Source organism: Cnephaeus nilssonii (assembly GCF_951640355.1).
Source record: "Cnephaeus nilssonii genome assembly, chromosome: 7".
Taxonomy (NCBI): Eukaryota; Metazoa; Chordata; class Mammalia; order Chiroptera; family Vespertilionidae; genus Cnephaeus; species Cnephaeus nilssonii.
In genome coordinates, this window is record NC_137078.1 from 8,465,492 (window position 1) to 8,492,137 (window position 26,646).

Sequence of the window (26,646 nt, forward strand, 5' to 3'; positions counted from 1 at the left end):
GCTCCCTGGGCCTCCAACAGGAGCAAGACAGAGGCATCCTCACTGTCCAATTTCACAACAGTTATGAAGAGAGCTTCTGGAGTCAACTTCTAACTTTTACTCAGCAACTTCAAAGCAGGTTAAGAAAGGGAACTTTCATTCTCCATCAACTACCGACTTGCTTTCAAAATACTCCCAGGCAAAATGTTTTGTGGTTTATTATTATCGTTGCTATTCTAGTAGGAGAAGGGTGGATTTTATTTATTTTCCAATGTTTAACCATTTTCTAAATAGACAATATATGGCGAGAAAAGTTAAAAGGTATACAGTGAAGTCTACCACCCACCCTTGTCCCCCATTATCTAGTTCACAACTCTAGCCATAAGAAATCACTGTTACTAGTTTATTGTGATTCTTTCTGAAATGTTTTTATGTACAAAGGCAAACAGAAATATGTATTCTCCCCCCCACCCAAATGAAAGCATACTAAAAACACAGCTTTTTTTCATTTAATAATGAATCCTAGATTCTTCTATAGCATCCCCCTGCCCCCGTTACATAGTAGTTCATATTCTGGAAGTATCATAATTTACTAAGTACTACTAGTAAGTCCCCTCCTACTGGACAGGACTATTCCACATTTTTTCCAGTTAACATTAATGTTTCAACCAGTAAGGTATACCTCATCATTTAGGCATATGTGCAAGCATAGATGCTCCTTAAACCCATTGTAAGTTGAAAATATCGTAAGTCGAAAATGCATTAAATACACCTAACCTACTAAATGTTATAACTTAGTCTCACCTACGTGAAACGTGCTCAGAAGCCAATATCCAAAAAATCAAATCAAAACGCTGGCAACATGGTATACTGTATAGTGTTCACCCTGTTGCCCAGCATCACAAGACAGTATCAGACTGCACATTGCTAGCCCAGGGGAAAAAAGCCAAAATTCAAAATTAGGAATATGGTTTCTACTGAATGTGTACTGCTCTCATACCATTGTAACATTGAAATATTGTTAAGTTGAACCATCATTAAGTGGGGGACTGTCTGCATAAGTACAGAATACATTCTCAGAAAAGGAACTGCTGGGTCCAAGGGTACACAGAGTTGTAGTTTTGACAGTTATTATTAAACTGACCACTCTAGGGACTATTGACACACCCACAAGCAACACATGCAAGTTACAGCTTCCTTATAACCTTAGCAATGAACAAACAGAACACATAAAACCCAAAACCATAAACACTGGTGGTTTTTGCTAAGCCAGCATCCCGCTGTAGTGTTATAATGCCTTTTCAGTTTTTATTATGACTAAAGTTGAGTACCTATTCAGGTATGCTTAAGAGCCATTCAAACTGCCTTTTTTGTCGCCTGTAGAGTCTCTTTATTTATTGGGCATGTTAGTCCTTTGTCTGTGTTAAGAGTTGGGAAAGCTTTAAATTCAATTGTCACATACGGGAAAGGCATGGTTCCTTGCTTAGGGCACACTGTAAACTTGTACTCGTTCAACCAGCAAACTTTTACTGATTGTCACTGTGTGCTAATTCTGTAGCTGCACTCTGAGTCTGTCCATGATGCTCACCAGGAATACTAAACAGCACAGGCCTCCTACAATTAAATGGACAGTCCTAATGGTAATGTGACATGAGTCCAGTGAGTCCTAAAGGTAATGTAAAATGAGTTTAACCTCCAGTCATAAACAACTAGAAAACTGGGGGAAGGGGAGAGTTGGATTTATAAACAACTGTTTTTGAGACACTGAACAACAGAAAAAGGGGAACGTATGGTAAGTCCCCATTTGCCCTGGCTTTCTGCCTGCAAACAATTTCTAGACAACAAGGAAAAGGAAGGAGTAACCTAAACAAAGTTCAGTGGCCTTTCCGAGTTGGAAAGAGGAGTTTCAAGGAGGTGAATGGGAAATGCAGGGAAGAATTATGCAAAGTAGAAAAACCAAGCTCCAGAAATCTGCATAAGAGTCATCTTAAGTCTTTACTGAGTATTAAGGTCATGCATTCATGGTGTAAGATCAAGATTCCCAGAGCTCTTAGCCTGAAGGAACAATTCTCATCAATTACTTGGCTAATTCAGTGGTGATATGATCCAAGAGATCACACCTCAGTAGTAGAGTTGAAGTTTCCCTAGAATGAAGGTAACTAGACCTGATCTAGCAACTTACGGCAGGCCTTGAATGGATCAAACTTACTGTAAGCAACTGGTAAAACCATGTTTAGCATTCTTTAAAGAAAGGCAACAAAACCCTGACACTCAACATCGGATAGTCCACAGAGTCTGGGAAACAATAATAAAGAAACAAAATGATTAGCCATGCCGAAAGGCAAGGAAATGTGAACCACGACCAGAAACCAGAAGAAAAATTACTCAATAATAACAGATCCAGAAATAGTGGAGATGACAGAATTATCCAATAATGACAATGTTAAAATATTTATATGAAAATAATGAAAGGGAAGATAGTTAAAAGAACCAATTGGAACTTCTAGAGATGAAAAATACAGTATGTAACTTTTAGGTTAAGACACTGCAGATAAAAGATGAAAGAAGTTGAAAGCTTAGCAAGTGACACTATGAAGAAACACAGATGGGGAGTGAGGGACAGAGCCTAAGTGATCTATAGGGTAATCTACTGGCCTAACATACACATAACTGGAGTTTCAGAAAAGGAAGCAGACAGAAAAACATTTGAGAAAATTACGAACAAAATTTTTTCAAATTTGACAAAAAATTTCCAGGATTTGATCAACTAGATCCAAGAAGCTTGACAAAATCCAGGCAGGATAAATTTGAACCGTTCAAGGTGATATAATTCATTATAGTCAGTCTCAAGTATAATTTCTAATTTATTTAAGCCTGTTAGTATATTAACTGGTGGTGTGAATGACATTAACAGGGAAGGAGTGAGGTAGAGTGTGAAGACCTGAAAAGGAAAGATTTTTTTTAAAAACTGGTGGGCTGCACTCCAAGGTCAGGCTGTAGGTCTACATGTTTACAGGGCCACATACAGCACAGCAGGCAGAAGCAACCAGTTCTCTTCTCTAATTGTTTGGTGAGCAGGGTGGAGAATGCATACAGGATAAGAATGAATATCAAATAGAAGCCTTCATTTAGTGTAAGTGAATCATCTAATTTTAAGGTGTTCTTATAATGGCCATTTATTCATATTTATTAATGAAATGTTAAAAAATTCCCTACTTCAATATTTGTAAGAATAACATGAAATATGTCCAAATAAACTTTAGAGGCATTTGAATTTAATATAAAGGAAGGTATTTTTATTACTCTATTTGGATTTTTTATTTCTATTATTGAGGTTAGAAATACCAGTGATTAACAGCATCTAATTGGCACACCACTACATTATAATCAATGTATTTTATAGAAGTAAATAAACCATAGGTAAATATCAACATTACAAAAATTTAAAAATGTAACATGGTTACAATTTGAAATACTTTATCTTATGAAAAAAATAATTTATGATTAATAGTAAGTCCTTACCAAACAAAATTTTAAAATTCATTGAAAAGAAGTCTTTCTCTGTACTGACAACAGAAATTACTTTTGTTGCAAAATTAATCTTGAAGTTCTCACAGAATTTTTTCTGTGGCATATTTTAAAACAATTAAACCACAGAAAATATAAAACTATGTTTTTAACTAAATATGTTGAATAAATACTGACCTGTGGCCAATGACTTACTAAGAAATCAAATGGCATGTATTTAATGTACAATGTAATTACTGGGTAGTTACTTAATAAGTAAAAGAGACAATGGTTGATAATATTTAGCAGTAACAGAACTAGTTATGGAAATTTCCAAGAGAAAAATGTTTTGAATTACACAAGTACCAATTTAAAAGGCAAAGTGGGCATAAAGAGATATACTTACTGTCATCTCGTCCAGACTGAAAGCTGCTGCCCCGCTTCAGTGATGCTGTTTGACTAAGATGGCCCAACAATGAGGGACGTACATCGCTATCCAGATCCACCATGGGACTGTGCAGGCCTGCGGTACCTGGAAGGGAGAGGAAACATTCGTGTAGGTTCTATGTGTTCATATTTAGTTGATTTAAAGAACTGCTTCTCTCAGTTATTTCTTGCTCGTTTTTTCACTCTTTTAAATAAAGGATATACTAAGTAAAATAAAAAACATTTCTTCTAAGTAGTTGTTAAAAATCATTCTCACCATGATAGATTTGGAGGATCCAATCCATTACTTTGGCTTGACAGAGAAATGTAACAAATCATGGAGTGAAACTTAAATATCATTTTAGAGTGAATGTCCAGTAAAACTGGGGAGAGAGATGTTCTAGAAACATTAAAATCAGCATGAGAAATCACTTTTTGAAAAACGACTTGGCACTTGGAAGTCACAGAGGTCTGACTTTTAATGGAACAGATTTATAGCACAAATCTTTGCCTTCTCCCATAAATTTAAATCCCCTAATCCCACTTCTTTCTTTCCTTTGGATGTGGAATTTGCTTCCTTGTTTATATTCCTGATGGCAGCCAAGCTAATTTGGATCCTTTTCATCCCACACTACTAATATTCCAGAAGCCTAACATGTCACTATTGTCAAGAAATTATCTTTATTGTCCAGGATTAAATATTCCAAAATATCCCCAGAATTCAACCCAAATTATCCTAAAAACCAGGAAACATTTTTTCTAAATTGGGTATAAAGAGCTGTTAGGATTGGAATCCCAGGTTGGTAAATATGTTAGTAAGACATTCACTTGAAATGCTAAAATTTGCCTTTCAGTCTGTAAAGGTGCCTATGAGCCCCCTCAACTCTGAGCTCTTTGGCTGAGCATCTTCAAAACAAGCTGAACTCACTAAACACTTACAGAGTATTTACCAAGCACAGGACTCTTAAATATTCTCCCTATGAAAATGCATCCCACATTTTCCTGCCTTATTTTCTATCCTCTCTACCTAAAAGGACTTACTCATTCTTCTTTCTTTAAAATGCTATTGCATGAAGTATTGCCATCTTCCTAGGGATAAGGACTAAATATTATATCTCTGTCCAGTCACTGGACCTTCTGCAATAACTTCCTCAATATATACTGAGTGACTGATACTAAATTAGTCAATAAAAACCCTATATCAAGTTAATAGAATATTAAAAGCTTCTAGATTTGTTTTCAAGTGTAAAAGATAAAAACACATAAAATAATAATTTTATGCCACTGGTAATCAATAACACTGCGCAGTTATATATTAGACATCTCCTATGTGCCAGGAACTATACAGACCCGGGGATAAGATGATGAATAAAAAAGATAGGCCTCTGTTCTCAATGTATTTAAATTCTGGTGGTGGAGGCAGAAAAAAAAGCAATAAATAAATAAACAAAATACAGTAAAAAGTGTACTGCTTCATGGGCTCCTCCCAACATGAGCCACTTAACGTGATACAATATGAAATTACAATACAATGTAATACTAGCCTCATAAATTTTACCAGGTAGGTTTTATAGAAATAGAAATTTATTGAAGACCTATTGTGTTTCAACTCTGTGCTAAATGCTTTATTTATATGCAATTTCTACTTTGGTAAACATATCTAACATAAGAACACTTGTATAATTTAATCTTAAGAAAACAAAATTAATGTAATTCAGAGTAAAAAAATACAAACAAGGAAAATATACTTTTTTAATAACTGATAATTTCTACATTAAATAAGAAGTCATTTAGTCAGCACATAGTAGAATTCAGGAAGTTAATATCAAAATATCAATTTTCTGAAACACCCTCAAAGTATAAAGGGGCTTGAACTTAGTATCACATTAAACATTTGTATAAAAATTTATAGAATATAAAAATGCATATTAAAAGGTGCAAGAAGAGTGCTTTAATTTAAAAAGTGACAATGTTACTCTTGAAGGTTTCAGGACTTTAAATTTTTTACTAAAAAGGAAAAGACTTCCTAGTTTCCTAAAAGTACACTATACACCATTCTTACAAAAAATACAATGATCATTGTTCAAGTAAATCCTCAGAAAAGGTTTTCTACATAACTGATGTATTTACAACTTTAATTTAAATGGTTTAAGATTAAGGTATTTATGTAGCTTAAATTAAGTAACTAGAATTCTTAAACTGTTAGAGACTTATTTATCTTTCCCTGTATTAAGAATATGCTTTTCTTCTATTAGAAACCATAGCATAATTTTCTATGATATCAGGAAAAGAAAGATAACATGAACTAATTTCTTAATTGGTGATGTTGAATGACCAGCAAGTATGTCACAGCAGCAGGAAGCCAGAACAGCAGTCTAGCCTGAGAACTGAGGAACATCTGGAACACATCTACACGATGTGTTTCTGCTGAGAGACCAGAAGGGAGCGCTTCAGCACTGCACACACACACACACACACACACCCAGCACACCAAACAGTGGCCTTAACTCAGAAATGTGTTTGACTCTGTACCATTTTGCATCTTTTTACTGTCAACAATGAAGGTCTTATGATGAGTTGTTTTACAGGAAATAAACAGCATTATCCTTTGAAGAGAAAATTAATGAAAACATTTTAAATTTCAGTAGTCAGAAAGCAAGTATATAAAAAAACTTTGAGGATACTGAGATTTCTTTTAAATTTCTATCCCACAAAAGAATGAACAAATATGAAGTGGTTTTAATGAGAACAATGCATTACTAAAGAGAACAAAAAAAAGATGAAAAAGAAAAAACATTTTCTGTAATAAAATCAGCAAAAGGTTTTAAAATGTCTTACAATAAATCATTTTACTTTCTTTTGACTGTTGAACCTCACAATATGATAGCAATATCTACTGATGTGTTTAAGAGAATATATATATTTATACAAAACATGTGGTTATAAAGGAGATTATGAAGTTTCATATGTCACGCTCTGATTTATGTGCAGATCTTATGCAACTGAAAACATTATTACTCAGTATATTTTCCCTGAAGACCTAAATTATCTGCCCCTTGCTATCAAGCTGAGGACAGTGTTCAACTGTACACACACACTTCAGATTTTTCATCACAATGTTACCTTGTAATGGGACATTTTGTAGGTAACAGAGACTAAAGTATTTGTAAAACTGCATTTGACTTTGCCTTTTGCAAACTTAATACTCCATTAATGAGTTACGAGAAGTCATTATTTTCTTGACAGTAAATTTTCTCTAGAAATGAAATGTTCTTATGATGTTTTTCCTAGATGAAACATTTTTAAAAGCTTTTACCAAATGGGATGACACCCTCTCTGCCTTCATTTGTGCTAATACTAACAACTGTTCCCTATATTTGAAACTTAGGGCAGGGTTTAATCCTGCCCAAGATTCTCATGGCTATGCAACTTGTATGGGGTTTTGCAGCTAGCTTAAGGAGTCATAATAGGCCTATGCTTTATCACCTGTAAAAATTAGGGCTTGAAACAATGCAATTTTTAAAGTATCTTTTTAGCTATAAAATTCTGATTCTATTATATGAATCTGAAACTTTAAATCACCCCTGAGAACAAAATATGCTTATTCTGCTCACTATTACTACAATTTAGGACACTGATTAGTGGTGTCATCTAAATGTATAAAAAAATCTGCCTCTACACAGAGGGCATATGGGAAAACTTATTCTTAAAAGAAAAGCACATCAAGAAAATATTAAAGGCGACAAAAGAGTAACAGTGAAATCTTTATCTGAACTTTATAATTTTATTGTGAATCTTACAGCTTAGATATTTCAAAGACATTAAGGAAAGTAACCAATAAATATACTCAGATAAATAAGTGCTTTTAAGATCCAAATTACTTGGCTATAACCTATCAAAAGTTATCTGAGAGGAATAACTTTAGGGTAAAGACAACTTATAGACAAAACTGCACATAGGAGCACACCCAACAGCATGAAACCATCACTATAGTATTTGTATAAACAAAATTCTGGAACTGAATGTCCTTCAGGTGTAGCTCTATCTTCTAAATTCCACAAACTAGTGTTTGAGTTACAATTTTACCAATATATCAAAGAAAAGATAGGTATCTTATCTACAGATGCTTGGAAGAAGCATCTTGGAAGAAAAACTACTTTCAACACTTAAAAGTTTTTAAAAAGTAAGCTTCTTAATTATTGACAATCAAGAGGTCAATATTTTTATTCTCCAGTTAAATAAAGTTTCTATAACATGCTACTGGCAATCTTAAAAGAAACTCTTTTCCTAATTGTGAATATAAAGGAGTAATTGAAAAGATTAAAAACAAACAAAATTAGAAAAACCATTTTTGGATATAATATTACATTTTGTTTCAATATGAGAAAAACAGAAAATTTCTTTCAGAAGTTATTTTCTTCACAATGCCAATAAAACAATCCACCACTTCACTAAAAGAATAAAAGCTGCAGTGTGGAAATAAAAGTTTAAACTGCTTTATTTTCTAAGAGAAAATAAACTAATAATCTTTTATAATTTGCTATTGACAAACTGAAACATTTGCTATTTTTTCCCTGCAACTGAGAGATTTCTAGTAGATAAAAAAAGTCTTCAGCTTTATGCTAATCTATAGATCTGAAAAGATCTACAAAGCTAAAAAACTTAAGGGGTTACATTAAAACGCTGATTCTTAACCAAAAACTCCTAACGACTTTAAGATGACTTTATAGAAAATGCTTATCATACCTAGTATTCCCTCAGACTTCCTGGAAACCTTATCATATATCAGTCAAATCCTTTCAACTCAAGATGTGCAAGATTTCCCTATTTTAAATGAAAAGCAGTTAGTATTTGTTTTAACAGACCCTATATAACATAAAGGGCAGAAGAGACCATTCTTCAAGGGAGCCTGCAAATGTGGAGCCAGGTGAATAAATTCACTGTATTTTTCTCATCCTTGGTGCCTCTTGCAAGTTTTCTCACAGTCTACAATAGTGTGGGGAACGCTGATCTACAGCCCTGACTCTCAGAAGGGCAGCTGACTTCCTTACTGCCCTTAAACACCTTTGAACACATTTTCCTGAGCACAGCGGGCCCTTGTCCCATGTGCAGCACGACCACCCACTGTTGCTTGTTGACCAAATACACAGGGCCAGGAGCCTCCACAGACACAGGCAGGATGGGATTCCTTTCAAGCACAACACACAGAAGAATTTCAATGCCAAAGCTGGGGGACAGGGGTGGGTATATTACGGCAGAATTACAAAGTCCTCATGAATTAGACCTGTGTCAACAGATAAAAATGTTCTTTTTGATCTTATGCTTCTATATATATTTAAAGTTCCTATAGGAGCATTTCCTCAATTTAAAGGGGATCATTTAGTCAAATTAAACAAAGGGAGACATATTTAACATACCTTACTTCACTTTCTAGGGTGTCAGAATTGCCCTTAACAGGTTCCAGGCAGCCATTCTGATATAACATTATTCACAACAATAGTTGAGGGGAAAAAAAAACTATTTTAAAAGCAAAACTACTTGTGTGAACTTTGAAGAAGTATTTATTCACTAACACTGGCTATCTAAGCAAGAAATGTAAAAGCTAGATGGGTCATTAAAACAAAATTACTTATTTTTTTCAGTACTACATTTTTCTTGTAATTATGTATATAGATTGCTCACAATATATAAGTAATAGAATTAGTACCAAAATGACAGAATACAAAATTAAAATGTTTGTAATGATGAATATTTTAAATTACCAGTTATATTGCTAGCATTCAATGTGTGCATGGCATTCCTTGTCAAATTTTTTTTTTTCTCATAAGGATAGGGGATGTGGATTAGACACGATGTGGTTCCCAGCCACAAGAAGTCTTCCTGCAGATATACAGTAAGCCAGGACAGCAGAAGGGAACCAGCTGGCAGGATAACAAATTGAGAAGTCTTTTTGACATAAGCCTGTTTGGCCTGTCTGATCTAACAAAGATAAAGATAGATCACACATTGTTAGGTGGATAGACTAGTATAAAATAGAAGAAATAAGTGAAGAGAACTTAATCCAACTCTTTTCTATGATATTCAACAGCTGTTATTTTACTATATAGTATCTAAAAATGAATGCTGTGGTATTAAAAAATACTCAAGTCCTGGGTTATTGCCTTAAAAAAACACACACACACACAAAACACTGCTTAAATTACCAGCATTAATTACTAGTTTTAATTTGGAAGCTGAAACTGTCTTTTCAAATTAAATTAAAAAACAAATCAGATATAAGAAAAGGTTAATATGCAAATTGTCTGCTTGGGAGTTCGACTGCCTGCTATGATGTGTGCTGACCACCAGGGGGCAGTGCGGAATAAAGGAAGGACCCGGCCAGCAGCCGGCAGCCAGGGAAGGAAGGCCCCGCCGGCCCTGATCGATGGCCAGGTCTAGGGTCCCTACCTGTGCATGAATTTTGTGCACCAGGCCTCTAGTCTATAATCATTATGGTAAAAACCTGCTGATCTGCACTTAGATAATTAAAATTGCTTATATAAACTTATACTATTTATAAACAACAATGACAATTTCTAATAGTATGCAACAGAAATTCTAATGGTAAACAATTAAGTGTAAATCTAATTCATGGCAAACTGAGTATCACCTGGGTTTTTCTCTTTGTGAAAAAAAAAAGACAAAAGGAAAAGGAAAATCAGACCACCACTTTGCTGGAAAGAGTTTTTCCACTGTAATCATAAACTGGTACTTTTCTTCTACTTCTCTCTCCTGAATCTACTTTCTCCTATATATACCTCATAGCTTATAAATCTTAAAGCAAATAAATAAAATCCCATTAAAAGCACTTAAAAGCATTTCAACTTCTAAAGCCAATTAAAAAAAAATACTCTGTAGTCATAACATGCAAAATAACAAGGGTGCAGATTAACCTGTGGTTGCCAAATCTACATTGGAAGAGATTTAGTTTCAGGGAGAATAAACATGAAATTAATGTCCCATATTGGTTCTTGCTTCAGGTGTGCCTTTCCTGTTTTCTTTTAAAATCAATTCTATTATTCTGCATTCATACTGTTATGATAAACATTCAGGACAGGAACTATTTTTAAATTTCCAGAAAACAAACTTCATTAAAAAAAAACCTTCCTAATGTACAACTTCATTATACCAACTTTAAAATAAAAATTATAATTTTATTAAAATTAAAAATGTGCATAACAACACACTTTTATTGTCTTTTTAACCATGAAAATATTTTTTATGGTCTCATAGAAAATTCAATGAATCTGCTGACAGTTTTCTAATAGAGGTTGACATTTACTCTAGTGTAAAGTAAAAGTCTACCTAACCAGAATTATATTTATTAATACCCCACTAATTAAAAACAAACTGTAAGTTATGTACCTAAAGGTCAAGAAATATCAAGAAAAATTGCAGTGTGGTTGTACTGTGTAAGTTCACAAAATTATACATAAATTGTAAAATATAATTTATGAATGCATTTTATGAGCTTTTGAGTTGAAATATGTATAGTGCTTTTATGTTTTTAGGTCATTGGGTAAACAAACATTTTTATTTCAGCAAGTTATTAATCTAATAATCCACTCAATGTCTGAAATAATTAGAAGAGTAGGTATTTAGCCCAACCTCTAAAATATTCTCATTATTTTTCTTCTACAATAAATCCATATTGGGATAATTCAGAAGAAATCTTTCAGGTGTGACATATCATATGTAAATTTGCAAAGAAAACCTGAGCCACATATAAATGCATTTCCTTCTATTATGTGACTATTTTAAAAGAATCTCTTGCTACATGAGTTACTGCTCCTACTCTAACTTCCACCATGCACGCCATCCTAATATGTCCTATGGAAAATCCTAATTAAGTACATATCTTAAAGAAGGAAATAATTACTCTGCGAGCAGGCTGAAACCTTTTCCCTCCAATTATTACACATAACCAACATATATTTTTAAGAGTTAAACTCATTTTCAGAACAAAGAAACAAAACACCTTTGAAGTCTACCTTTAAAAGTCCTATTTGGGAATGTCAGTAGGGGGTTAACCTAAGGCTTTCCTGGCAAGAAACCTGAAGACTTAGTCTAATTTTTTATCTATTTCACAGGAATTTTAAGGGACAAATGACACTTTTTATAAGGTGATAAAAGTTTTCCATGTGCAACAAATTCAGGGCACAGGATTGGTCTGAATATAGAGGAAGAGAAGCAAATGGTTACCTGGTTCAGGCTGGAAAAAAAATCAAACTCTTCTATTACTATTTAAGCTTTCAAGATGAGCGTTTAAAATGTCAATTTCTATTTCCTATCTTTGTCTCCCATTAGAAAAAGCAAAAGATCACATTTGGGCTACAGAGAGGTAGGCCATGGAAGAGTGAGGAGTATTTGGGGATAAATGGCACAGTGAGCTGAAGGTGAAATGGTAATCCCCTATTCTTGTGCCCTAATGTTTTTAATATAGAAGATGCCATCCTCTTAGTTCAGTATACGTTATTACTATAAAAACTGGAATCCAGAAAAAGATCTAATTCGGTGTTCATAAGAATATCAACCTTATGTCCTATCTCAGCTAACAAATGCTCCATGTAAAAGAATCTTCCCTGGAAAAGGTAGCTTTTTTATGTAAGACTGTTGTCTATGAAAATCTATCACCATCTTTGCTCATGAAATTTTCTCTGAAGACCACAAGATTAAATTCAATTAACATTTTCCCCCAAAACCAACAAATAAAGACTTCAAGTCTCAAAAAAAAAAAATTATGTTAATTAAATGTACACGAGGAGATCAGCTTTACCTAAAAAGACAAAAAGAAACCTTTTCCTGCCTGAAATATTTATAGTCTACCTATTTAAATTTGTATTTTATTTCACAAGAGTGTCTCAATTCTTAACCATTGTTCTGAAAGTGATTTTACTTAAAAAATTACAACTATTTTTCTTCTCCAATGTTAAAAGTCCAAGCACATATTATAATACAAGGACTTTTGGTTCCTGAGAATCTATGTATATAATAGAGAAATATGCAAATTAGCTGGGACACCATAATGTCACGACCGAACAGCAGGGACCTGAGGCTGCATGGCGCCTGGCCAGAGCGAGGGACCTCAGGCGGAGCCCCCCCCACCCCGAGGGGCTTGACAGGGGACCTCAGGCCATGCCCTCACCCAGCAGGGCTTGACGGGGACCTCAGGCCACACCCCCCGCCCTGTTGCCGGGCCAGGAAAACTCAGGCTGCACACCCCACCCCATGGAGCTTGACAGGGGACCTCAGGCCCTGCCCCCCGCCCCCCGCCCCACAGGGCTGCACAAGGACCTCAGGCCAAACCTCTCACCCGGTGGGACTTGACGGGGGACCTCAGGCCACACCCCCCACCTCACCCCCGGCGCCGGGCCGAGAGACCTCATGCTGCGCCCCCCACCCCAGCACCGGGCCGGGGGACCTCAGGCTGTGCCGTCCACCCGGTGAGACTTGATAGGCACCGCAGGCCATGACCCCCACCCCCCCCCGGCCCCAGTGCTGGGCCGGGGGAACCTCAGGCCACACACCCCCCGGCGTTTCTTGACAGGGTACCTCAGGCCATGGCCCCTGCCCTGGCACTGAGCTGGGGGGGCCTGAGGCTGCACCCCCCACTGGGTCTGGGTCTCACCCAATGGGGGTGGGGCCGGCTGGGTCTGAGTCTCCTGCATTTTCAAAGTATGTGCGGGTGATGGGAGGGGACTTGACTCTAGGTCCTGTGGCACACCCCAGACTCTTGACAGGAGGGAGATTTTCATATACATTTTACTAATTTTCTTTCATCTCTGACACTTCTATTATAGAGAAAGGGAAAGTAGCAATATTAAAATATTTCCTCTAATTAATTCCCTTTTAGTGTGCACTAATTTCATGCACCGGGCCACTAGTAGCTGAATAAAAACAGTGAAGCTTTATAATAAAGCACTAGATGAAATGTAGGCATGGTCACCATCATGTTCATCATGTTCAGAAATCCTGTTTGATGGAAATATTTTTTCCAACAATAGAATACAGAGAGGTCTTGTGGAGCATGCTGTCCTAACCTCACCGAGTGCACTCTGGTGGGATGGGGAGAAATCTGAGCCAGTCACTACTTCTGCCACTTCTCAGGACATGAAAAAGCTGGGTTGTTACCTGGCTTCTCTGAGATACTTTCCTCACGTGAAAAATAGATCTAAAATCATCTAATGAACACTTGTTGGGAATAACTTCCAAGGTTTCATCCACATTTAAAAGGTACTAATTATGAGAGGATGTCCAACAGAAAGTCCAAATTATATTTAGGAGCCTTTCCCCCATATTACCTTACATTTATATTATATACAATTAGGACACTCATAAATATAAATTAAGAGTCCATCATGAACAATTAGTTGTAGATTATATAAAAGAAAAACTGTGCTTATTCCCAGCAAACATAACATTAAGGCAAATATTTTATATTTGCATATACCTCTACACATATACATATACCTATACTATATAGTGTAATTACATAATCTGGATAAATGTAGATAAGTGTTTATTAAATAGCTAACATGTAACCAATGGCACATAAGCATTAATGAAGACAATCAGAAAAGGATCTAAGTGCAAAGTGGCCAAAGTGGACCATGTTTTACAGATGGCTAATTTTTCCATTGTAGGAAACACATGTTCTATCTACATCTATGCCAGATTTTATGTCATTTGCCTTTGCACCATCAGTTAAAAAGCCATGGTATTAATGTACTTAAATCCTGAAGATACTAAACTGCTTCTGAATTTGAAAATTAACTGAATATTTGATAATATAAAGAACTCATTGATTTTTTTTCTTTATTGATTAAGGTATTACATATGTGTCCTTATTCCCCTCTTGGCCCCCCAAACCCCACTCATGCTCTCACCTCCCTGGTGTCTGTGTCCATTGGTTAGGCTTATATGCATGCATACAAGTCCTTTGGTTGATCTCTCCCCCTTACTCCCACCCTCCCCTACCTTCCCTCTGAAGTTTGACAGTCTGATTGATGTTTCTCTGATTCTGGATCTGTTTTTGTTAATAATATTTTAGATAATGATAATGGTGTTTTGGTTAAAGTTTTTCAAAATTACTTACTGAAATAATTATGGATGAAATAACAATTGCTTCAAAACAATTCAGAATGATGGAAGGGGTAAAAACAAATGAGGATATAGATAAGATTGGCTATGAGTTAATCATTGTTGAAACATGGGAGATTATTATATTACCCTTTCTGCTTTTAAGTATGTTTAGAATTCTCCGAAATCAAATAATAAAAAAACCCTTCTGATGTAAGCTCTAAAGAGTACACCAATCTTCCAATTAATAAAGCTCCTATGTGTTAGGGTCAGCCATGTTGTTTATATTGGTAATGTTTGCTGACAACAAAAGAGGGCACTGGTAAACATGTTCTTCTGAATGTCAACATCTGACTAACAAATTTAGAAGGTTTACATTGTCTTATCATGAAACTTGTAAAGTAAGTTTTACAGGCTGATTGTTATTTTTTACTTCCTCATCAAAAGACCAACTTATGAAAATAACTTTAGGTAAAGCTTGTCACTAACAAATGGATCCAATTTAATTTACATTATTTTAATTATTTTACAAGTGATGAGCAAATTTTATAACAAGCTTGGTCAGAATGAAATTTAAAAGTAGGGCTCTGTCATTTTTTTTTCCGGAAATACTAATTTTAAGCAGTTCTGGATGAATATATGTAGTAAAACATAACATTAAGATGATGGAAGGAATCATCAAGTAAAAGTAGCTCTCCATTTATCTTCAAGAAAAATTCAGACCTTTGGCAGTGTAACATTGGTTATCAGATATTTCAGATATGACAATAAAATACATATAATTTCCAATCTGAAATAGTCTCTATGTTGCCCTCATAATATACACACATCCCAGAAATTCAAATATTTTCATAACCAAATTATACAGATGGTTTCTTACAGGCATAAGCAAGAAAATTCTTTATTAGATCATGTAACTTGCTTGTAATTTGAAGAATATCATCACTGTATTTAGTGCAGTGGGGAATGAGGTGCCATTTATTGAAACCTACTTCTCCATGCCTCTTTATCTGGATAATTTCTATTTGTCATTTGGGTTCAATGAAAATATCACCTCCTTGAGAAAACTTCCTTTGATCTCCCCCTTACTAGGCAAGAGTAGAATTCTGTACTCCCACTTCATAACACTTTTCAAAATTTTATTTATGTAATAAATACTTACATGATTTTAAAAAAGATATGTCTCTCCCACTAGGGAGACTACAAGGACCAAGAGGTCACAGGTCATGTCAGTCTTGCTCTCTACTGTATTTCCAGTCCCTGGTGTTCTAATTATCAAGCCTAGCTGTACCTGGATCATCTGGAAGCTTTAAAAAAGACTGATGCCTGAACTCCACTACTAGAGGTTCTAATATAATTGGTAGAAATGGGGTGGAGGACAAAAATTGATAGTTTGCAAAAACACCAAGGGGATTCTGAGGGGCAGTCAAGGCAAGGATGGGATACCTTTTTTCTGCCAACAGCCATTTAGATATTTATAACATCATCATTCGAGGGCCATACAAAATTATCAACTTAAAAATTAGCCTGCTATATTTGATAAAACACTTAATTAACTGAACCCTAATGCAGGGCCAGATCAAATAATTTTGTGGACATTCCCCATTCCTGGTATAGAGTTTTGGCTAACAGAATAGATTCAATACACAAATATGTAATGTTCTCTAAATACATCCAAAGACTATAGACTATGTATATCATTTGCTGTCATTTCTACTTGTCAAAACTACAAAATAATTAATGACATTAACAGGAATTTCGATGTGGCATCAAAACAGAGATATTTGGGTTTTCCTAAAAATGAAGAATAGAAAAGAACAGAATCAGCTGGAAAGTACTCCAATTCATGTCAAAACTGTACTATCTATACTAATAAAAGCCTAGGTGGCCCTCGCATGCAACGTTGTCACAAGGTGGCCGCCACAAGATGGTCATATGCACAGCGAAAGCAGGGCCCGGCGGCTGCTCCATGTGGTGAGGCCTGGGGGTCCCACGGCTCTGTGTGGTGCGGAGGAGGACGGTCCCAGCGGAGGAGGTGGGTTGAGGCAGGCGAGTGCATTTGTGGGCAACCAGGCAGCAGGGAAGGACAGTTGGGGGCGATCGGGTCGGCAAGAGAGCAGTTAGGCATCAATCAGGTTGGCAGGGGAGCGGTTAGGGGACGATCAGGCTGGCAGGCAGAAGCGGTTAGGGGTAATCAGGCAAGCAGGCAGGTGAGCGGTTAGGAGCCAGTAGTCCCAGATTGTGGTCCCACAGGGATCAGGCCTAAACCAGCAGTCGCACATCCCCCGAGGGGTCCCAGATTGGAGAGGATGCAGGCTGGGCTGCAGGACACCGCCCCCCTGCCGTGCACGAATTTTGTGCACCAGGCCACCAGTAAGGAAATAATTGTGACCTCTTCATTGTACTTCCTTTTGTGCCAGGACTGTTCTCATGCTACTTCACTTAATCCTGGAAACCTTATGAAGTATCACTATGCCTTCTTTTATATAATCTATTTGTCATCTCAGTCCACTGCCATTGCATTTGCCAAGGTCAACAAAACCGGTGCTAAATCTGAAGGACACCTCTTTATCTTATTCTTCTTTTAAAATTCTTGCTGATCACTCCTTTCCTCTTTGCTTTTGCAATATTATGCCCTCATTCCCCTCCTAGCCCCCTGAATACCCCTTCTTCTTCTCCTTTGCAGGTTGCCCTGTAAATATCCCTCCCCAGGATTTTATCTTAAGTTTGCTCCTTTTTTTTATTTTTGTGGGTTAAAGCATCAACTCCCAGGAACCACCTTTATGAAGACCATATTCAAATACATCTCTCTTTAAATATCTATTGAATATCCTCGCTTCATGTCCAAACAAAAGGGAAAATCTTCACTTCATGCCCAAACAAAAGGGGAAAAATCATTTTTCTCCTCTAGGATCCCTAAACTAAATGATGCCATCATCCTAACCAGCTGCCAAGGTCATATTCCAGTTTCTGCACAGCTCTGGAATCCATCCCTTCTCCATATCCACACTTCCAGGCCAGGCAAAATGCCTGAATTGCCACAGCAGCCTTCTAAGCAGCTTCATTGCTCCAGGCTTACATCCATTCACTACATGGAAGACAGTTGTCTTTTAAAAAATAAACCTTATTGGGTCTTTCCCTTGTTTAGAACCTTTAATGGCTCCTACAACACCTTCTGGATCAAGTACAAATTCCCTGAAGCAGCTAACAAAAGTCCACCCAGGACCCAGTGCCTCATAACTTGAGCCATTCTAATCATGCTCTAAGCTCCAGCCACATAGGATTCAGCAGCCTTCTCTTCCTGAAATGGTTTTTATCTATTTCTTCTTCCCCACCTCTATTTCAATCAGCCAATACAGACACCCCAGAGAGCTCAAAACATGTGACATTTTCTTTAAATCTTAGAATGTCCCTTTTGTGACTTCAAAATTCTGGATCAAATGCCGTTCCTAAGTGCTATTACAGCACTTGGAACTTCCCAGGCTTAGGAAGTAGCACACTGTCTTCTACTAGTCACTCTGCCCTCTCCCTTGCTATTTTGGAAGTCTCATGTGAGCCATGCTCTTGTCTGTTGTACAGACTGCTGTATCCTTAGCACCTAACAGTGGCTGGCACATAGCATGCATTCAAGACATTTAATGCTTGTGAATGGAGCTGTGACTTCTTCCTTCGAACTTACCTCAGAGTCTCTGCAAAGGTTAGTCCTTTTTTCAGGCTGGAATGGGCCCAGCAGGCTACTTCAAATCCTTCCAGCTCTTAGCCAACATGGACCCTTCTCTAAGACATCCTCCCAAACCAGCCATCTAAAGCATTCTCCTCAGTTCTCTTCCCTCATAATACCATTATTTTTCTTTATATCATTTGGTAAACATTTGTATTTGGTTAATTACATGTTTTATTCCAGGGACCATGTCTGTTTTATACTATATGTACTTAGCATAGAGGCTGGTACATAGCAGGATTTAACATATATTTGGAAAAAATAACAAGTGGACTAATAGCTTTCATCAAGGACTAATATAATTTCGTACATCATATTGCTTCTCACAAAAGTTTAACTGTCCCCTAAACCAAATCTTTGTCAATACTGCCAGTTGACCATAACAATAGGCATAAATTTAAAGAATATTCTGTTCTGTTACTCAGGTATACAGCTAACCAGAGGTAAACAAATAAACAAACAAAAACCACAGATACACATATAAGAAAAATAACTCATCATTCTTTTCCTTTAATCATTATGTGTTAAAGTGAAAGTATGAAGTGGCATATGCACAGGAAGAGAGTGGCCTTGCCTTTCAGGTCTTGTATGTAGCCTTCTTTGCAGCTGTGCATGAGCTGAAGGATCCATCTGTGCTGAGCTCCGATACACTGCCAAGCAGGGTCACCCGGTGCATGAAGGTCAGACAGGTACCTGAAAAAGCAAGGTCAAGGCTGACCAAGTAGTCTCCCTCTACACAAGCCATAAATAAGGATAAAAGGAAAGCTAGCATATTTCAAAATCCTATTTTTTAAGAAAACCTAAAATTTTATCAATTAGTAAAGCAGCTGTCAGTATTAGTCTCTAATATTTAGTTCTCTAAAATTTGTCTCTAATCTGAAATACATCCAAATTTATTTTCATGAAGTTAACAAACAATAAAGCTGTATTTCATAAGACTAGGACTTTATAAAAAGACAACGAAGATGACAAAGACCATTTACAATGATCTAATATACTTAGGAAGAACTTACCTTTATATGTATTTACACTGACTTCCCAGAGTGCTGCTATTTAGTTTTGTCATTATAGAAGCACAGGTGGAAGCCAGCAGAGGAAACCCGGGGAATGTTTTTTTTCAATTTCAGTTGGTTTTTATTCCTTTCTGGCCTGAAACATAGCCACTAGATGGCACAATGACACTGTTTTCTAGACAAGGGTCAACTGAAACTTAAAGCCATTTTATTATATGAAGAGATTTGGTGACAACAAGCACTTACCTCTAAAATCTAAATCTTAATCCATGACTCAGAAAATATTTCTCTAGTAGTATAAATGGGAATTTTTCATAGATTTAATGTAGTTCTTAAAATATTTAAAGTCTTTGTACCTAAAATATCCAAATCCAGATGGACAACTGAAATATATTTCAGTTGAAAAAAGTCTGCTAAATATCATTTAAGATTTGGCGACCCGCCCTCACAAAATAAATAAATATAATAAGTTAAATCAAATTAAATCAATCCCATAAGCTGAATTTATTGTCTTAAAATTACTCTTAGACTATAAGCTGTCTGTTGTCTTGAGGTTAAAGATTTTTGTTCGATGACAAATTTTAATTAATGATTACAAGCTGTGACCTCTAGCCAAATCTTAATAACTCAGAGAATCATCTGATGCCTTTCTCCCATTTCCAGGATGGTATTTCCTTACTCACAGACATCTCAATTAGTAGCTAATTAGAGGAAAAACATTTTGTGGTAAGTTAGTAATGAATAAAATGTTGAGAAGAAATCTGACATCACATTTAGGAACTCTTTGCCCTCACCCTGACCTTCCAGGCTAACGAAGACAGCCTGTTTTCTGAGAAGAGCTGGGCATTTCTTTGTCCTGCTAAAGAGCCCCTTAAACAGCATGGCTCACACTACAGTGGGCTGCCCCAGAGACAGCTCTGAGAGTTGGCCATTCTCCTTCTCCCTGACTCTATTTACAGTCTACAAAGAAGGTGTGTCTGTAGGAGAAAGTGACAAATCAGTTAATAGCATTACTAGAAGAAAAACCACAATCTAACAAATTACATTTAGCTTGGCATAAATAATTCATTTCAAAGATTTCAAAACACAATCAGATTCTTTTTTCATAAGGCTTTCCTCTTTTTTGACTAGAATATAAATATGATACATAGTACGTTGTGTCATTTCTGAAAAAAACATGTGATTTTATTCTTTCTTGCTAGGGAGACTGTCTTCGCATTCTCCTTAGGTAGGTTTATTTCCCTTCCAAATACTTCTGCAACACTTTCTCCTGACACTTTCACTCATATAACATCAGATTCATATTAGCTATAAAATACTAGTATAGGAATATCCTTTTAGAAAATAGCTGCTTCCTTTTAATTTTTTTAAATATTTTTTTTTCTTTATTGATTAAGGTATTACATATGTGTCCTTATCCCCTCATTGCCCTCCTCACTCCCCACTCATGCCCTCACCCCCCTGGTGTCTGTGTCCATTGGTTAGGCTTATATGCATGCATACAAGTCCTTTGGTTGATCTCTCCCCCTTACCCCCACCCTCCCCTACCTTCCCTCTGAGGTTTGACAGTCTGATCGATGCTTCTCTGTCTCTGGATCTGTTTTTGTTCATCAGTTTATGTTGTTCATTATATTCCACAAAAGAGTGAGATCATGTGATATTTATCTTTCCCTGACTGGCTTATTTCGCTTAGTATAATGCTCTCCAGTTCCATCCATGCTGTTGCAAATGGTAAGAATTCCTTCTTTTTTACCGCAGCCCTTTAATTTTTAAACTTCTAAATAGGAACGCAGATGGTCCATTACAAGAATCTTTCTTGAGCAGAGAGAAATCAATAAGCATTTTTTGTTGAATAACTTTTAAAATTGTAAGTCTCTTTAATATGGTCTCTAGGTCCTTGCAAAATTTAATGACAATCCTCTTTCTATTGTCTTATTAATGGGTATTACATTGAAAGTTTTATAAAGAAAGATAAACATGTTCTCTCAGGAATTCCAGTGTTTTAGTTTAAAAGTACAACCTGTGTTAGGTTTTTCCTTGGTTAAATGATGTATTCCAGTACGTTTCTTCTTTTCTTTTAGTAATAAGTAGCTTAAAAATAAGTACTACTTTCATTTCAAAAATACTTGTTTAGAATATGACAGTTTATTGCCATTTCTTTTAAAGCTGTGTATTAAAGGACACTTTGTAAAAGACATTTTTAAAGGAAAAAAGTTAAAATATGCTAATGATAATGAGCATAAGCTCAATATTTTAAAAATTAAGAAGATTTTAGCCCCATTCTGACATAATTTTTAACAATTACCAGGGGTAGGATCATACTGAGATGGGAAAAAGTATATGCAACTTTGCTTCTTGCTAAAAAAATGAAGATCAAGGCAGAATAAGAAGAGTAAAAATAATGAGTAAAAATCTCTATTTTAATTAGGTAAAATAGAGAACAAAAGACAATACAGTAATAATCTGATTTTCACCCATATCATGCATAACTTCAATTATTAAAGCCAATAGAGATGTATTTTTTGTTGATGATAAAGCTGTCTCTATTCCCATGAGGTACTCATAGTACCTGTCATCATAGATTCCAAAGTCCAACAGATATCTGACCTGATTATTTTTATTATTAAAAAGAATAATAGAATTGCTCGATGTCTTCTCAAAGCATCAAAAATAAAACAGTGATTAAAAAATAAACAAACTACTGGACATTGTTATTGACATGCTTTTTCTTTATCCTTTAAAGTAACAGGATGAAAGCATTTAAACAGACCATTTAAAAGAATCATTTTTTTAATACCTACCATCTTTTAAATGCTATCCAGTAGGTTAACCAGTCATAAGAACCATTAGTTATCTATATATAGTAATTCACTAGATAAAGAAATCATACTCAATACGGTTTAACACATCACTATCAGCAAACTTAATAGAATAAACGTGAACAATAAAATAAATACAAAGCATAATTAGAGAACACAGACAAAACACTAATCAAATGTATCCTGGACAAAGACAATTAACATTCCTACAACTGTTTCTTTATATGTGTTAAAAAAAAGCACCTAGATAACTAATATGTAGTTTATTTCTACAAGCCAGAAAAATCTCCAAATACATTCTTTCTTATGAAGGTAGCCTAGAGAAAAGCAAAGATAGGCTCTGAAAGCAGACATATAGGAGTCCTAGTACTAGCTGTGTGTGCTGAAAAAACACACAACACAATCTGAGGTGCCCTGGCTGGGTGGCTCAGTTGGTTGGAGTGTTGTCCCCATACACCAAAAGGCTTCGGGTTTGATTCCTGGTGGGAGCACATATCTAGGTTGTGGGTTCCATACTCGGTCAGAGGCATATGGGAGGCAACTAATCGATGTTTCTCTCACCTCTCCCTCTCCCTCCCTCTCTCTCTCTCTCTCCCTCTCTCTCTCTCTCTCTCTCTCTCTCTCTCTCTCTCACTCTCACTCTCACTCTCCCCCTTTCCCTCTCCTCTCTCCCTCTCTTCCTCCCTCTAGAATCAATTTTAAAAACACAGACATATCCTCGGGTGAGGATTAAAAAAACTATCTGAGGCTTAGTCTCCTAACCAGTATACCAGGTATAATACACATGCCCCAATGTGGTGGCTTTGAGGATTAGAAATGATAAACAGCACATCCAGCATTGTGCCTGGGCACACTGCAGACGAGGGATCAATTTTACTATTGATCAATTTTACTATTTGTGGCAGCAATCAATTTTACTATTCTCTACACCAAAAAGTCTCCTTTCCCTTTCCTGTTGGGCAACAGGAATGCTGACTATGACAATGGCTCATACTCCTACTGTGCTCCTGCATCACTGGGTACCTCCACAAATGAAAACAAAGAGCAGCTTTCAGACCAGACCATCTTTCCATACTTGGGAATTATTTTCAATGGTCACATACTAACAACAGTCAAATGCATAAAAATATGTAGTCTATAATCATTTTATAACTACCTAATATTCAATAAACTTCAGTAAGGGAGAGGGTATTTGGTCTGAAAAATATCTTATTCTGAGAACAAAGGTCACATTCAAAATATGACACCAGACAATAAAGTTATAGTTTTAAATTATGGATATAATAGCTAAAATTTATATGCTTTTTCTCCAAATCCTGATATAAACACTATAACACACACACACACACACACACACACACACACACACACACACACACAATTTATTGACTACTTATTATGTGCCTGGTGCTATATTAAATTATTAAATGTATTCTTGATTATCTTTGCAACTACCCTGAGACATAGATTGTGTTAACATGTCCGTTTCAAAGATTAATAAACTGATAAAGAAGACTCAAGTTGCCCAAAGTGAACAGCTAGTTCCTATTATGCTACACTGCTTCTTTCTATGGCCTTCTTGTCATACCCTGTGATGCCCATCACTTTCAATATTACTGCCACTTTTTTTTTTTTTTAAGTTTCAGACTTTCTTTTCAAGACTAAAACCTTTCAGAATTTTCTCTACTGCTGAACTATGACCCACTCTTGTAGCATGGAGAATTTCCTAATACAGGGAGCTCCTCCTGCCTGTGGCCTGTGGGTGCCCACCAGGTGCAATCATTCTGCTAGATTAGGTAAGCCCTTGTTGAGCAGGAGGAAGAGGTGACAAAGCAATGAGGCTACTTTTCCTTTCCCCAAATACATAGGAAGGATTCTCTTCTCCTTAAAGACTGAGTACTTGCAAATATATTAGTATACAAAAGAGTTTTGGTGTTCTGCAGTAGGTACTCCTAAGTGTTTTCCCTTTAATTATTTCATCAATCTCCTAATTTTCCCCAAATTAGCTTTAAGATAAGGTGACCAGATTGTCCCGCTTTTGGCGGGACAGTCCCGATTTTTAACAATTTGTCCCGTGTCCTGCGGCATTTTAAAAAAGTCCCAATTTTTGGAAAGATTCAGCATTGTTGTAGAAATGCTTAATTTGTCCCGGGACACGGGACAAATTGTTAAAAATCGGGACTGTCCTGCCAAAAGCAGGACGATCTGGTCACCTTACTTTAAGAGTTAGATGACATATCCAGTACTATACAGATATATGTGATTTGTGAAAATTCTTGCAAAAAGTTTACCTTATATAACGTTTTTGGTCATGTAAGGTCGATGGTGTCTCAAGCAATTTGTCCAGAAGTAATTCTCTTAAAGCTTCAATCCGTGTTTCTACTTCAGCATAATCTATTTTTAAAAAGGTACAAATATATAAGAATTACAGGATGGAAACTTAAGATCACATTACAGACAGTAGAACAGTGGCTGTCTTGAGGGTTATAATGGTGGATTGAGAAGAGGCTCAAGGGGACATTCTGGAGAGATGAGAACATTCTATCTGGGGTGTGGGTTACAGCGGTGTGTGCATTTGTCTGTGCATTTCACTACAGATAAATTAACTATAATAAAAATAAAATCTAGTTTTCTGAGTCCTTATGGAGTTGGGATTTACAAAGATAATAAAGCCCTGTGATATTTCTCCTAGTTGATAGGCATTACCATAGGGAATTTTAGGCTTTTCTTATTGTTTTATTTTCTGTACTTAGCATTAGAGATCATTTCAAAAATTGTTTTGTTTACTTTAATGTAGGGTTAGAATTCAGAAATACATCAATCTTTCTGAAGAGGGAAGATTAAAATGTAGGTTCCCATTTCTATAAAATATCTATAATTGACTCTTTCCAATGAAAAATATGTTTAATAATATCATGGTTAATAAGTAGCAAAGAATATCTAAGTCTAACCAATCCTATAGCTGTGGTTGCTCATTTTCACTACATTTTAGTAAGAAAAGCCTTATGTTATTTTTGAGGTAATAGTTTTACATTTAAAAGGATCACCATATCAACAAAAACTAAAAAGGATGTAACATTCTTTGCAGAACACATCCCACATTCTTTCTGTGAAAGGAAAGGAGATCTAAAAGCAATACACAAGCCTTACATTTCTTGAAAACTTGCACCTCTGTTTTTCCAAAGAGTGACTTGGCTTTTTCATAGTCATTAATAACCACATCATAATCACCCTTTAAAATAAAAAAAAATATTTTGTAGTCTGTCAGCAAAGTACAATGAAGACATATTGTTAAGATAAAAAACATCGTAACAACACTTTAAAATTTATGATATCTATAACCATCGGCATATAAATACATACTCTACCTTTTGAATATTCCTTTCAATATTTAGAGGAAGGTTGAAAAGAAACTTAAATCGCTGGAGGACATTGAGTGCATTTCTAGTGGAATCTGCCTTGTCCTTTCGACCTAATACTTCTTGAAATAATGTATCTGCAGTATTGCTTGCTCCTATTTTAAAAGAAAAAGATCAAACTTAGATAAAAATTTATTTTATTTAGAAAAGTATAACTGGACAAATGAAATAAAATGTCAGATTGTTATTGAAGCTTTACACTAAAACTCCATAGACTTTTTCAAACATTAGCTATAAGGGAGATCTTTCATGGTTTGCTAAAATACAATTTCCATTTTGCCTACTAAGTCTTTTTTTTTTTATGTTAAGAATGGTATCCAATTAAAAATAAGCATATTTACCAGGCCCACATAAATTCTTCAATGTGAACCTACATTATTTTAGTCACTCTTCTAAGTTTTATAGCAATTATGGGCCAGTTGGATCTTCATTAATTCAGACAATAGGTTAAAACACACGCATATATACATTTGCACACTCAAGTACACTAGTTAAGTTCCATGGAGTCAATATCTACATATGTGGTAATACACAAAACAAGAAAAGTATTTTACAGAAAAGCTGTTCAAAAGGAATATTTCAGAACCAATCCTATTTCTTGGTAAAATTACCTCTTTGTATAGCAGGTACAAAAAATTACATAA

The 26,646-nt window shown here is 35.8% G+C and overlaps 1 protein-coding gene across 3 annotated transcripts in view; it reads right to left on the minus strand.

Moving 5' to 3' along the window:
- EXOC2 (exocyst complex component 2) overlaps window positions 1–26,646 on the minus strand; it is a 246,309-nt gene that overhangs the window by 92,133 nt on the left and 127,530 nt on the right. For all 3 annotated transcript variants that reach the window (XM_079776018.1, XM_079776019.1, XM_079776020.1), the window contains 5 exons: window positions 25,952–26,097; window positions 25,734–25,815; window positions 24,875–24,977; window positions 19,326–19,444; window positions 3,893–4,018 (listed from right to left, as the gene is read on the minus strand). In XM_079776018.1, coding sequence (XP_079632144.1) covers window positions 3,893–4,018; window positions 19,326–19,444; window positions 24,875–24,977; window positions 25,734–25,815; window positions 25,952–26,097 — 576 coding nt within the window. The remainder of the gene's footprint in view (window positions 1–3,892; window positions 4,019–19,325; window positions 19,445–24,874; window positions 24,978–25,733; window positions 25,816–25,951; window positions 26,098–26,646) is intronic.